Source organism: Mustelus asterias, chromosome 2 (genome assembly GCF_964213995.1).
Source record: "Mustelus asterias chromosome 2, sMusAst1.hap1.1, whole genome shotgun sequence".
Classification (NCBI taxonomy): Eukaryota; Metazoa; Chordata; class Chondrichthyes; order Carcharhiniformes; family Triakidae; genus Mustelus; species Mustelus asterias.
The window spans coordinates 133,126,736-133,141,302 of record NC_135802.1 but is presented as its reverse complement, the minus strand read 5'-3'; the positions used below and the strand labels follow the sequence as shown (position 1 = coordinate 133,141,302).

Genomic DNA, 14,567 nt, shown 5'->3' with positions numbered 1-14,567 from the left:
TCTGACGGAGTACCTTACCAAGGCCCTTTTCCCCCCACCCTATCCCCATTAACCTTATACATTTACTATGGCTAATCCATCCAACCTTCACATCTTTGGACACTAAGGGGCAATTTAGCATGGCTATCCAATTAACCTTTGGATTGTGGGATAAGACCGAAGCACACCGACACGGGGAGAACATGCAAACTCCACACAGACGCAGTCACCCATGGCCAGAATGAACCCGGGTCCCTGACACTGTGAGGCAGCAGTGCCAACCACTGTGCTGCCATTGTTTGTATCTTGATGTATCATTTATAAATGAATTTTAGCATAGGCAAGTGTGAGGAATTCTGTTTTCATAAGAAAAATAAGGAGATTTGCATATTACTTGGAAAATGAATATCTAAGTGGGTTGAGGAGCAAATGGATTTGGGACTACAAATATACAGATCATCAAAAGTTGTGAAGCAATTCAATCAGTCAATAACAAAAGTCAACCAAACATCGTTCTTACTTCCAGAGACAGAGGGCATATTTTTAAGCTTCAATCTGGTGTACTCAGAGCCATTTACAAGCCATTTCCACCCAGCCTTAATTTTTGGGCTGGCTGTGTGTGTGTGCGCGTGCGTGTGTTTGCACGCACGTACGGCGGGGATGCAAAAATAAAATGTTTGATCTTGGATGGGATGTGAGTGGGTGCCTCCATCTGAAGCCCCCTTCTGACTGGAGGTGGCCTCCCTTTGAGGACTGGCGACCTCTGGACCACCCCAGCCTATCCCCTGAGGCCCTAATCAATCACCCCCCAACCATGACCTCTCGGATGTTCCCTATCCTCCCTGCCCTGTGACCTCTGCCACTTATCTGCCTCTTTCGGTATTGATTGGCTGGCAGTTCGCCAAGGTGGGGCTTCCTCCAAAATGAGCGGCAGAAGTCCCGCCTTACACCAATCAATGGTCATTGAAGTGTAATATGGCATTGGGCTGCTTGAGTTGGCAGGGATGTATTCCCCACCGACTCTTCAGAATGCGGTCACTGAGCTGGTACCATCCTGAAAATTCAGGCCGTAGATTTGAAAAGTAGAGAAGCTATGCTATACTTGTATCAAACCTTAGGTTGGGTCATGCTTGAAATTACATGTACACGCTGAAAGTCTGCAAAGGGATATAGATAATCTAAGTGAGTGGGTGAGGGTCCAGCAGATGGAGTACAATGTTGGTGGAGTACAATGTGAGGGTAGGGGTAGGGCCTGGGTGGGATTGTGGTCGGTGCAGACTCGATGGGCCGAATGGCCTCCTTCTGCACTGTAGGGTTTCTATGATTTCTATGATTGGTAAATGTGAGGTCATCCATTTTGGTAGGAATAACAGCAAAATGGACTATTATTTAAATGGTAAAAAATTGCAGCATGCTGCTGTGCAGAGATTATGTTGCAGTTGTATAAGGTGCTGGTGAGGCCACACCTGGAGTACTGTGTACAGTTTTGGTCTCCTTACTTGAGAAAGGATATACTGGCACTGGAGGGGGTGCAGAGGAGATTCACTAGTTTGATTCCGGAGTTGAGAGGGCTGGCTTATGAGGAGAGACTGAGTAGACTGGGGCTATACTCATTGGAATTCAGGAGAATGAGGGGAGATCTTATAGAAACATATAAGATTATGAAGGGAATAGATAAGATAGAAGCAGGGAAGTTGTTTCCACTGGTGGGTGAAACTAAAACTAGGGGGCATAGCCTCAAAATAAGGGGAAACAGATTTAAGACTGAATTGAGGAGGAACTTCTTCACACAAAGGGTTGTGAATCTGTGGAATTCCCTGCCCATTGAAGCAGTTGAGGCCATCCCATTGAATGTTTTTAAGGCAAGGATAGATAAATCTTTGAACACTAAAGGAATTAAGGGTTATGGTGAGCGGGCGGGTAAGTGGAGCTGAGTGCATGAAAAGATCAGCCATGATTTTATTGAATGGCGGAGCAGTCTCGAGGGGCCAGATGGCCTACTCCTGCTCCTAGTTCTTATGTTCTTATTTCTGATCATCATATTATGTAGAAGATACAGAAGTGATGCAAAAAAGATTTACAAGGTGTGACCAGAATCGGGCTGTTATACCCACCAGGAAAGATGAATAGGTTTGGACTCTTTTCTCTTAAAAAGGGGTGACCTAATAGATGTTTAAAATATTGTTTTTTTTAACCGCATACACAGTGATATGAGTTTCCATCTCTGGGGAAAGGCAAAATTAGAAGTCATCAATGTGAGATAGTCATCAAGAAATGAAAAAGGGAAGTCAGAAAAAAAAACCTCTTTACCCAGAGAATGTTAAGAATGTGGAAACCACTCCAAGAAAGATTAATTGAGGGGAATAGGGGAAGCTAGATAAGCACATGTGGAAGAAGACAATGCAGGATTACGTTGATAAGAGTTGGAAAAGGAAGGATGTTGTTCTGTAAGGGAGGAGCTGAGTTTTTGGGTTTATATCTGGTAAGTAGTCAAGGTGTATTTTCTGAAGGCTTAAAATGGTACAGGAGTTTGTGATAAGGTTAATAAAAATCTAAAAGAAAATAAAGAGTTTGAGGAGCTAGGCATTAAATTAAACCACAGAACTGCCAAGGTTATAATCTCTGGATAATTATCTGCGCCACGTGCAAATTGGAATTAGGTAGATAAAATTAGGGAGATGAATACTTGGCTGAAAGACTGGTGTGGGAGAAAAGGTTTGTGGGCACTGGGAAAAGTGGGGGCTGTACTTTGGGACAATCTGCACCTGAACCATGCTGGGATCAGTGTTCTTGCAAACCAACTAGGGTAGTACTGAGGGCTTTAAACTAAGTAGAGGGCCGGGGGATGGTACTGGAGAGGGGATACGTAGGCCTACAAAGCAATGGGATGTGGCAGCATTGCAAGGCAGCTATTTAGGTCATGATACTCTTGAGTTTGGCAGGAAGGGACAGATGGGGTAATTTTGCCTTTTTGCCATTTAATGGCTTTTTATTTAAATGCGCTTAGTTTATAGCACAAAATAAATGAATTAACAGCACAGATTGAGGTTAATAGGCATGATCTTATAGCCATTACGGAGACGTGGTTACAAGGAAATCAAAGCCTGGAACTAAATATTCAGACTTTCTGTAACAACAGACAGGAAGGAAAGGGTGGTGGGGTAGCTTTGTTAGCATGAGATGGAACATGTTCATAGCAAGTAATGATCTTGGATCAGAAGATTTAGAATCCATATGGGTGGAGGTAAGAAATAACAAGGGGAAGAAGACACTGGGGGGAGTAGTCTATTGGCCCCCTAACAGCAATATTACTGTAGGACGGAAAGTAAATCAAGAGATAATGAGGGATTGTAAAAAAGGCAGTACATTAATCATGGGAAACTTTGATCTTCATGTGGATTGGGAAAATCAAATTAGCAGAGGTAGCCATGTAGAAGAATTTGTAGAGTGTATTTGGGACAGTTTCCTAGAACAATATGTTGTGGATCTAATCTGGGATCAGGCTGTTTAGGATGTGGTAACGTGTAATGAGGCAGTTTTAATAAGCAATCCAGAATAAATGATCCCCAGGAAACAGTGACTATAATATGGTAGAATTTAGCATTTAGTTTGAGAGTGAGAAACGTTGGTCAGAAACAACTGTGCTAAACTTTAATAAGGGTAATTACAAAGGAATGAGGGCAGAGTTGGGTGGAGTGGACTGGGAAAGGAGATTAGCAGAAAAGGTGATTGATCAGCAATGGTAGACGTTTATGAAAATATTTCACGACTCACGACAAAGATATATCCCAGTGAGAAAGAAAGATTCCAGAAAGTGGATAAATCAACCATGGTTAACCAAGAAGCTACAGATTGTATTAAACTGAAAGAAAAATCATAGGATGTGACAAAATTTGTGGTAAGTCAGCGGATTGGCAAAGTTTTAAAAGCTGACAAAAAATGACCAAAAAATTAATAAAGAGGGAGAAGATAAACTGAGGGTAAACTAATAAGTAATATAAAAATGGACAGTAAGCGCTTCTTTAAGTATGTATGAAGAAAGAGAGAGGCCAAAGTGAACATAGGCTCCTTGGACAATGATACTGGGGAAATAATAATGGGGAACCAGGAAATGGCAGAGGAGTTAAATAAATGGGAAGGTCTTAGGAAAGGCTGAGGGACTTGAGGTTGTTTTCGTTGGAGAGAAGAAGGTTAAGAGGTGACTTAATAGAGGCATACAAGATGATCAGAGGATTAGATAGGTTGGATAGTGAGAGCCTTTTTCCTCGGATGGCGATAGCTAGCACGAGGGGACATAGCTTTAAATTGAGGGGTGATAGATATAGGACAGATGTCAGAGGTAGGTTCTTCACTCAGAGAGTAGTAAGGGCGTGGAATGCCCTGCCTGCAGCAGTAGTGGACTCGCCAACATTAAGGGCATTTAAATGGTCTTTGGATAAACATATGGATGATATTGGAATAGTGTAGGTTAGATGGACTTTAGATTGGTTTCACTGGTCGGCGCAACATCGAGGGCCGAATGGCATGTACTGCGCTGTAATTTTCTAAGTTCTAAGTTCTAAATACTTTGCATCAGTCCTCATGGTGCAATACACTAATCATACTCCAAAAATACTAAAAAAATCAAGGGGCAGAAGTGGCGGGGGGGAGATAATAAATACAATAACTATCAGTAGAGAAAATGTACTAGGGAAACTAATGGTGCTAAAGACTGATAAATTCCCTGGGCCTGATGGGTTGTATCCTAGGATATTAAAGGAAGTATTTACAGAGATAGTGGATGCACTGGTAGTAATCGTCCAAAAATCTTTTAATTCTGGAAAAGTCCCATAGGAATAGAAAACTGCCAACATAACACCCTTATTGAAAAAGGGAGAGAGACAAAAAATCAGTTAACTATAGACCAGTTAACTTAACATCCATCATTGGAAAAATGTTAAAGTCCATTATGAAGGATATAAAAGCAGAGAATTTAGAAATGCATAATATAATCAAGTAGAGCTAGCATGGCTTCATGAAGGGGAAATCATGCCTGAAAAAATTATTAGAATTCCTTGAGGTGGTAATGAGCAGGATAGATATAGGGGAACTGGTGGATGTAATGTACTTGAATTTTCAAAAAGTGTTTGATAAGGTACCACACAAAAGGCTACTTAATAAGATCAGAGTCCATGGTGTTGGGGGTAGTATGTTAACATGGATAGAGGATTGGCTAACTAATAGAAGACAGAATTGGGATAAGAGGGACATTTTCAGGATAACAACCTGTCACTAGTGGAATGCCACAATGATCAATGTTGGAGTCACAATTATTTACAATATATATTAATGCCTTGAACGAGACAAGTGAATGTACTATTACCAAGTTTGCGGATGACACAAAAATAGGTTGGAAGGCACGTGTTGAGCATGATGCATAGAGTTTACAGAGGGATATGGACAGGTTAAGTGAGTGGGCAAAAACTTGGCAGACGGAATATGATGTAGCAAAATGTTAAGCTATGCACCTTGGTAGGAAGACTAAAGGAGCTGAATATTATTTAAATAGAGAAAGATTGCAGAAAGCTGAAGCTCAGAGGGATTTTGGGGGTCCTCATGTTAAATCACAAAAAGCTAGCATGCAAATTCAGCAGGGAAGGCAAATGGAACTTTGCCCTATATAAAAATAAGGATTTTTTGCTAAAACTATACAATACTAGTTAGATTGCACCTGGAATACTGTGAACAGTTTTGGTCCCCTTATCTAAGGAAAGATATACTAGCATTGAATACTGAGGGGGCTTGACAGGGTAGATGCTGAGAGGTTGTTTCCCCTTCTGGGAAAGTCTGGAACCAGAGGTGATAATCTCAGAGGAGGATGCTGTTGATGAGTTGTTGCTGTGTATTATGTATATTGTGCACACTGCTGCCATTGTGTGTTGGTGGTGGAGGGAGTGAATGTTTAAAGCGGTGGATGGCATGCCAATCAAGTGTACTGCTTTGTCTTTGATTATTGTTGGAGCTGTACTCATCCAGGCAAGTGGGGAATATTCCATCACATTCCTGACTTGTTTGTTGTGGACACGCTTGGGGAGTCAGAAAGTGAGTTATTTGCCTCAATTCCCAGTCTCTGACCTGCTCTTGTAGCCAATTTGTCGTATTGTCGTATTTGCATAGCTGGTCCAGTTCGGTTTATAGTCCATGGTTACCCACAAGATGTTGTTAGTGGGGGATTCAGTAAAAGTAATGTCATTGAATGAAGAAGTAGGTGGTTAGATTCTCTCATGTTGGAGATGGTCATTGCCCAGCACATACGTGTTTCCAATGTTACGTGCCACATATCAGCACAAGTCTGAATGTTGTCCTGGTCTTGCTGAATATTAGCATGGACTGCTTCTGTCACTGAGGACTTGCAAATGGTATTGAACATTGTGAAGTCAACGATAACTTCTGACTTTATGATGGAAGGAAGGTCATTGGTGAAACAGCTGAAGATGGTTAGTCCTGGGACATTACTCTGCAGAGCTTCTCCAGTGTTGTCCTGGGACTGAAATGACTGACCTCCAGCAACCACAACCGTTTCCCTTTGTGTCCAACCAGCGGAGAGCTTTCCCCCTGATTCCAGTTGACTTCAATTTTGCCAGGGCTCCTTGATGCCGCTCTTGGTCAGATGCGGTCTTGATGTCAAGGGCAGGCACTCCCGCCTCACTCCTTGAGTTCAGCACTTTTGTTCGTGTTTGGACCAAGATTGTAAAGAGCTGAGTTGGTCTGGCCAAAACCAAACTGAGCAGGTTATAGCTCTAAGTGCTGCTTGTTTGCACTGTCGACAACACCTTGGATCACATTGCTGATGATCGAGAGGAAGCTGATGGGACAGTTATTAGCCCATTTGGATTTGGATTGGATTTTCCTGGCTTTTTGTGAACCAGATGCACCTGGGAAATTTTCTACATTGTTGGGTACATGCCAGTGTTTTAACCTCAAGGAGGAGAAGGATGTAGAGAGACATAGTGGTTTAGGGAGTGAATTCCAGGGCTTAAGACTTAGCCGCTGAAGACACGGCTGCTAACAGTGAAGTAATTGGGGGATATCCAAACAACTGGAAAACAACTAGGCTATTTGTTAACAGAATTTTACAAAGATTATCTCTTATTAGTGCTTTTTCCTGTCACTGGGCGCTGAACAATCTCTATTTTTATGGTGGTGCACTTAAAATGCTTTGAGTAGATTTTAACCAGAATGAAGAAAGTAATTTTATTATTCAGTGCCCAGCTCCTTTAGGTAAAGGAGTTTATACTCTGAATTTAGTTGGGTCAACTCCATTGAACAAATTCGCTTTCGGTTTTAAGGGTAAGAAAATGTCAGTTTTTTTACTAAAGCGTGACATTCACAAAGGTGGCACTTGTTCAAAGTCTGTGATGGAGTGTGAGTTTACAGTAAGTGCACTGAACTTAGGTTCAACCTGTCTGCGCCTGAATGTTGCTAGTTGTGGCAGTAATAATGTTGTGTTTATCTGAGCAAAGCAGTCTTTCTCCAGTACTGATTCTGTACACAGATTAGAGATTTTCTACTCCGTAGTTTTCTGTCTGTTTCATAGAATGATAGAATTATACAGTGCAGAAGAGACCCTTCGGCCCATCAAGTCTGTACCGACACGTGTGAAAGACCTGATCTCCCACCGAATCCCATTTACCAAAACTTGGCCCATTGCCTTGAAAGTTATAATGTGCCATGTGCTCATCCAGGTACTTTTTAAAGGTTGTGAGGCAACTGACCTTTACCACCCTTCCAGGCTGCACATTGCAGATCGTCACCACCTTCTGGATAAAAACGTTTTCCCCACATCCTCCTAAACCTCCTGTCTCTCACCTTGAACTTGAGTCCCCTTGTGACTAACACTTCAACTAAGGCGAATGGCTGTTCCTTATCCACTCTGTCCATGCCCCTCATAATCTTGTTCACCTCGATCAAGTCGCCCCTCAGACTTCAGAAAGATTTGTCTTTTAGCATTTTTCATGACCTAGGTACATCCCGACATACTGTTGACGTTTGGTCATTGTTGAAATGTAGGAATCGCAGCAACTAATTTATGCACAATATCCCATAAACATCAAAGTAATCATGATCAAGTAGCCTGTTTTATGCAAAGTTGATTGAAGAATCAATGTTAGCATGTTACACAAGCTTAAACAAGGGCAGGTACAGTTACTTCTAAATTGCCATTTTAGACAACTGTACCTTGTGACCTTCAAAAAATGAAAGTTATTGAAACTATTGAGTAAGTACAATAATATTATGTTAAAGGAAATTTTATTAGTTTTGATGTAACAGAAATACCCCAGATAAATCATAGAATCCCTACTGTGCAAAAGGAAGCCATTTGGCCCATCAAGCCTCCGCCGACAACAGTCCCACCTAGGCCATATCCTCGTAACCCATGTATTTACCCTGCTAGTCCCCCTGACACTAAGGGGCAATTTAGCATGGCCAATCAACCTAACCTACACATCTTTGGAGTGTGGGAGGAAACCGGAACACCCAGAGGAAACCCACACTGACACAGGAAGAACATGCAAACTCCACACAGACCTGAGGCCGGAACCGAATCTGTGTCCTGACACTGTGAGGCAGCTGTGCTAACCATTGTACCACCGTGTTGCCCCAAAAGTTCCTTTATGGCCCTATAAGAGCTGCCTAGTCAGATTAGCTTGTTTTGCTATTGCAACATTACAACTGCCTGTAATTATATCAGAATCCAAGTGTACAAATACAAAGTTTTAAAGTTTATTTATTAGTCACAAGTAAGGCTTACATTAACACTGCAATAAAGTTACTGTGAAATTCCCCTAGTCGCCACAGTCCAGTGCCTGTTCGGGTCAATGGACCTAACCAGCACGTCTTTCAGAATGTGGGAAGAAACCGGAGCACCCGGAGGAAACTCACGCAGACATGGGGAGAACGTGCAACCTCCACACAGACAGTGACCCAAGCTGAGAATTGAACCCAGGTCCTGCTGTAAAGCAGCAATGCTGACTACTGTGCTACCGCACCACCCAAATGTTTCAGATCTGGCTGTCCAAAAACCAGAGTTGCCTGATAACCAGACATTTTAAAAAATATTACGTGTATCAATTTTAATTGGGTAAAAAAAAACTTAACCTGATCCATTTGGCTCTGTGCTGTATTGGTAATCTCTGGCAACTGACTGTTTATCCCCTTTGTCACTTGTACAAAGGTCTGTTCCCACGCTCCAACCCCCACCCAACCTGACTTGAACCCGGACCATCAATGGCTCGAGCTACTAGATCCAAAATCTGGCAGCATCTAAAATTGGGTACACTCTTGGTTCCGAAGTTGCAGGTTTAGAGGCACTATCCCTGTATTACCTAAAAATGGAGATTGTGATGGGTTTAATGTTATGTACACTATTATTTCAAGTATAATTCCAGTGCAAATTGTAGGAGTTGTGTATACCTCCAACCGCACCTCGACTTTGAAATTCTCTTACTTGTGTTCAGATCCCTCCATAGCCTTGTCTCTGCAATCTCCTACAACCCTCTTGAAATCTCTGAGCTCCTTACTGCATTACTGAAAGTTTGTAAATCTCCTGATCCAGATGGAATGCATCCTAGGTTGCTGAAAGAAGCAAAGACAGAAGTAGCAAAGACATTGTTCACAATCTTTCAATCCTCTTCATTGGATCAGAGTAGTATCAGAGGACTGGAGGGTATAATATACTGCTATATAGTTTAAAGTTTATTTATTAGTGTCATAAGTAGGGTTACATTAACACTGGTATGAAGTTACTATGAAAATCCCCTAGTCGCCACACTCCAGTGCTGGTTGGGGTACACTGAGGAAGAATTTAGCACGGCCAATGCACCTAACCAGCATGTCTTTCAAATTGTGGGAGAAAACCAGAGCACCCAGACAAAACTCATGCAGACACAGGGAGAACGTGCAGACTCCGCACAGACAGTGACCCGAGCCTGGAATCGAAACCGGTCCCCTGGCACTGAGAAGCAGCAATGCTAGCCATTGTGCCAAGGAATAAATTGGGAAACTACAGACCAGCCAGCCTAACATCAATGGTGGAGAAGTTGGTAAAAATCATTACCAGGATGAAATAAACTTGAATTTGGAATGGCATCGATAAATGAAGGAATGCATTGAAGTCAAATGGGCCTGACTGATTTGATTTGAATTTTTGATTAGATAATAGAGAAGGTTGATCAATGTAGTGTAGCAGGTGCATGTATGGACTTTCAGAGGGCATTTGACAAAGTGTCGTCACACAAGCACTTTGCTAAGAAGATTGATGTGCATGGACTTCAGGGGAAGATGGAGAATGGAAATGGATTTGGCTCAGTGATGGGGAGCAGAGTGTGGCAGTGGGTGTGTCAGATAGGGAAGTGATTTGCCCCGATCTATTGCTCTATTTAATTTTTATAAACTCCTGAGATTCAGGTGTAGGGACCGGCATTATAAAGTTTGCAGATAATACAAACTTGACAGTGTGGTAGATGGTGATGGAGGTGCTTGTAGAATTCAGGATGAGATAGAATTGTGGCATGAGGAGAAATGTGGCAGATGGGATTCATTGCAGTAAAATGATGCACTATGGGGGTTAATAGAGTCATAGAGGTTTACAGCATGGAAACAGGCCCTTCGGCCCAACTTGTCCATGCTGCCCTTTTTTTTGAACCCCTAAGCTAGTCCCAATTGCCCGCATTTGGTGCATATCCCTCGATACCCATCTTACCTATGTAACTGTCTAAATGCTTTTTAAAAGACAAAATTGTACCCGCCTCTACTACTACCTCTGGCAGCTTGTTCCAGACACTCACCACCCTCTGTGTGAAAAAATTGCCCCTCTGGACCCTTTTGTATCTCTCCCCTCTTACCTTAAACCTATGCCCTCTAGTTTAAGACTCCCCTACCTTTGGGAAAAGATATTGATTTTCTAGCTGATCTATGCCCCTCATTATTTTATAGACCTCTATAAGGTCACCCCTCAGTCTCCTACGCTCCAGAGAAAAAAGTCCCAGTCTATCAAGCCTCTCCTTATAACTCAAACCATCAAGTCCCGGTAGCATCCTAGTAAATCTCTTCTGCACTCTTTCTAGTTTAATAATATCCTTTCTATAATAGGGTGACCAGAACTGTACACAGTATTCCAAGTGTGGCCTTACCAATGTCTTGTACAACTTCAATAAGACATCCCAACTCCTGTATTCAATGTTCTGACCAATGAAACCAAGCATGCTGAATGCCCTTTTCACCACTCTGTCCACCTGTAACTCCACTTTCAAGGAGCTATGAACCTGTACCCCTAGATCTCTTTGTTCTATAACTCTCCCCAACGCCCTACCTTTAACTGAGTAAGTCCTGCCCTGGTTCAATCTACAAAATGCATCACCTCGCATTTATCTAAATTAAACTTCATCTGCCATTCGTCAGCCCACTGGCCCAATTGATCAAGATCCCGTTGCAATTGGAGATAACCTTCTCCACTGTTCACTATTCCACCAATCCTGGTGTCATCTACAAACTTACTAACCATGCCCCCTATATTCTCATCCAAATCATTAATATAAATGACAAATAAGTGGACCCAGCACCGATCCCTGAGGCACACCGCTGGTCACAGCTCTCCAGTTTGAAAAACAACCCTCTCCAACCACCCTCTGGCTTCTGTTATCAAGCCTGTTTTGTATCCGTTTAGCTACCTCACCCTGGATCCCGTGAGATTTACCCTTATACAACAACTCACCATACAATACCTTGTCAAAGGCCTTGCTAAAGTCCATGTAGACAACATCAGCTGCACTGCCCTCACCTACCTTCTTTGTTACACTTGCAAAAAACTCAGTCAAATTTGTGATGCATGATTTTCCACTCTCAAAGCCATGCTGACTGTCCCTAATCAGTCCTTGCGTCTCTAAATGCCTGTAGATCCTGTCTCTCAAAATACCTTCCAAAAACGTACCCAGCACAGACGTGAGGCTCACCAGCCTGTAGTATCCAGGTTAATGTGATAAGATTGTGTACTGTAAATGCCATGTTTTGGAAAAATGTAAACAAGTAGCGAGACCTTGGTATCTGTATGCGCACATACTTAAAAGTAGCAGTGTAAGTTGAGAAGCTGTTTAAAAAAGCACAAGGGCTTATAAATAGAGCAATAGAATATAAAAGCAAAGAAATCATGCTGGAAATTTATAAAACATTGTCTCAGCTGGAATATTATGGACAGTTCAGGGCACCACACTTCACCAAAGATGTAAAAGCCTTAGAAAGGGTACCAGCGATATTACCAGTGCTGAAGGAGTTGTAAGGGAATGTTGGGATTGTTCTCCTTGGAAACAAGAAGGTTAAGAAGTGATCTAATAGATAATCTCAAGATGATGAGAGGTATTGAGAAAGGCTGTTTGTTTGGTGAATGGGTTAACAACCAGAGGTTATTGTTTTAAAATTATTGACAAACGATCTAAAGGTACGAAGACGCAAAATAATTTTCACTGACTTTCAGGATCTGGAACCCTCCACCTGAAAAGGCAGTGGAGGCTGATTTCATAAATAATTTTAAACAGGAGTTGGATAGGCTTGAGGCTGAGAAACTTAACCTGGTCACAGAGATTGAGAGACCAAACACAACTGCTCTTTCAAAAAGCCAGCATAGGCACGATGGGCCAGATGGCCTCATTCTGTGCTGTAAGTTTCTAGAATTCCTCCAATTCTGACCTCTTGATTTCTTCGCTTCATCATTGATACATTCAGCCATCTAGGCACTTAACTCTGGATTTGTCTACTTCTTAATTCTCCTTCAAATCACTCCTTAGAACTACCTCTTTGACCAAGCTTTTGGTCACAGACCAAGCTTTTGGTCTTTAGGTGGCTTACATCAAATCTTGCCTGCCAATGATCTGTGAAGTATCTTGGAAAATTTTATTGCATCTAATGTAGTGCCTTAAATGTTATTGTTATTGTTCAGTGAATTCCAGTGCCAGAGGGAGAGACATAACATAGTTTCACTGTGAGGGAAACAAAAATTCCACAGAACCACTTAAAAGTTATTCCAGAATTAGAACGCTAATATGCAGACAAAAATGTGTAAAGGAAGATGTACTCCTTCCCTCCATTGCTGTGAATTAGTGTTTGAACTGCCATCAATTTATGGTTAACTTAGTCTAGTGATTTTGGACAAATTGATCCTGTTTAATATCCACTCCCACACTTTTATTTTGAGTATCGTAACATGCATTAACTTCTTTTTGGATCTTTGTTTCTGTGCCTCTCTCTCCATCCACTTCTTGCGGGGGGGGGGGGGGGAGGAAAAAAAGTGGTTTGTTGGAGTGATCCTTAATGCTTTGAACTAAAATTTGCCAAAAGGTCATGTTCAAACTGCAGATGATGATATGCTTTATATTTAATTTCTTTTATGGTATATTGCAGGATATTGAATCCTTAATGTCGGAAGGGAACAAATCGCGAACAGTTGCTGCCACCAACATGAATGAAGAAAGCAGCCGCTCTCATGCTGTGTTCAGCATCATTTTAACTCAGACACTTTATGATCTCCAAAGTAGTGTAAGTCTGTATCTCGCTTCCTGTAGCACAAAGAATCATGTAGTCTGGTGTGATTGCTAGGATGCTCCAAAATTATTTCATGTTTGCATTTGCTGCAAATTTAATGCATCTTTTTTTTTTTACTTGTTACTTTTAGACTTCTGGAGAGAAAGTAAGTAAGCTGAGCCTTGTGGATCTGGCTGGGAGTGAGAGAGTTTCTAAAACAGGAGCTGCAGGAGAACGGTTGAAGGAGGGCAGTAACATTAACAAGTGAGAGATTAAAGAAACCGTGTAACTCAAGTACAGATAAACGAGCAATTTTCTAATCAAAAAATTAAATGACTTTATCAATAATCAAGAAATTATACAACCGTATCAAAGGTGAAGGTAATGCTTGCCAAGTTTGACTCCATTTGCCTGGATTGGTTACTGTGTCAACAGGTTATAGAATCATAGAACCACTAAAGTGCAGAAGGAGGCCATTCAGCCCATCAAGTCCGCAATGACTCTCTAACAGAGTTTCTTACTTGGGTCCCCATCCTGCCAATTCTCTGTAACCTCACGATTTACCCAACTAATCTGCTTAACCTGTACATCTTTGGACACGAAAGGGCAATTTAGCATGGCCAATCCACCTAACCTGCACATCTTTGAACTGTGGGAGGAAACCAGAGTACCCAGAGGAAACCCATGCAAACACTGGCAGAATGTGCAAACTCCACACAGTCACCCAAGGCCATTGAACCCGGGTCCCTGGCACAGTGAGGCAGCAGTGCTGACCACTGTGCCACCGTGTAGAATTTGACTGCATAATCTAAACTGACAAATTTTGGGTGCAGTACAAATGGAGTCCTTCTTTATCAGCGATGCCTTCTTTTGGATGTGATTTCAAATTGAGGCACTGCCAGTTCTACAAGTGGATATAATTAATCCCATGACACTTTTCGAAGAACAGGAAATTCATATTTTATTTTGTCCAATGTTTTCCCCCTCAACCAACATTAGAAAAATAGACTAAGGACCATTAGTCATTTGCTGTTTGT

At 41.9% G+C, this 14,567-nt stretch overlaps 1 protein-coding gene across 5 annotated transcripts in view; it reads left to right on the top strand.

The window, feature by feature from the left end:
- Positions 1 to 14,567, top strand: part of kif13a (kinesin family member 13A) — a 319,880-nt gene that overhangs the window by 183,417 nt on the left and 121,896 nt on the right. For all 5 annotated transcript variants that reach the window (XM_078241905.1, XM_078241898.1, XM_078241903.1 and 2 more), the window contains exons 8-9: positions 13,411 to 13,545; positions 13,682 to 13,794. In XM_078241905.1, coding sequence (XP_078098031.1) covers positions 13,411 to 13,545; positions 13,682 to 13,794 — 248 coding nt within the window. The remainder of the gene's footprint in view (positions 1 to 13,410; positions 13,546 to 13,681; positions 13,795 to 14,567) is intronic.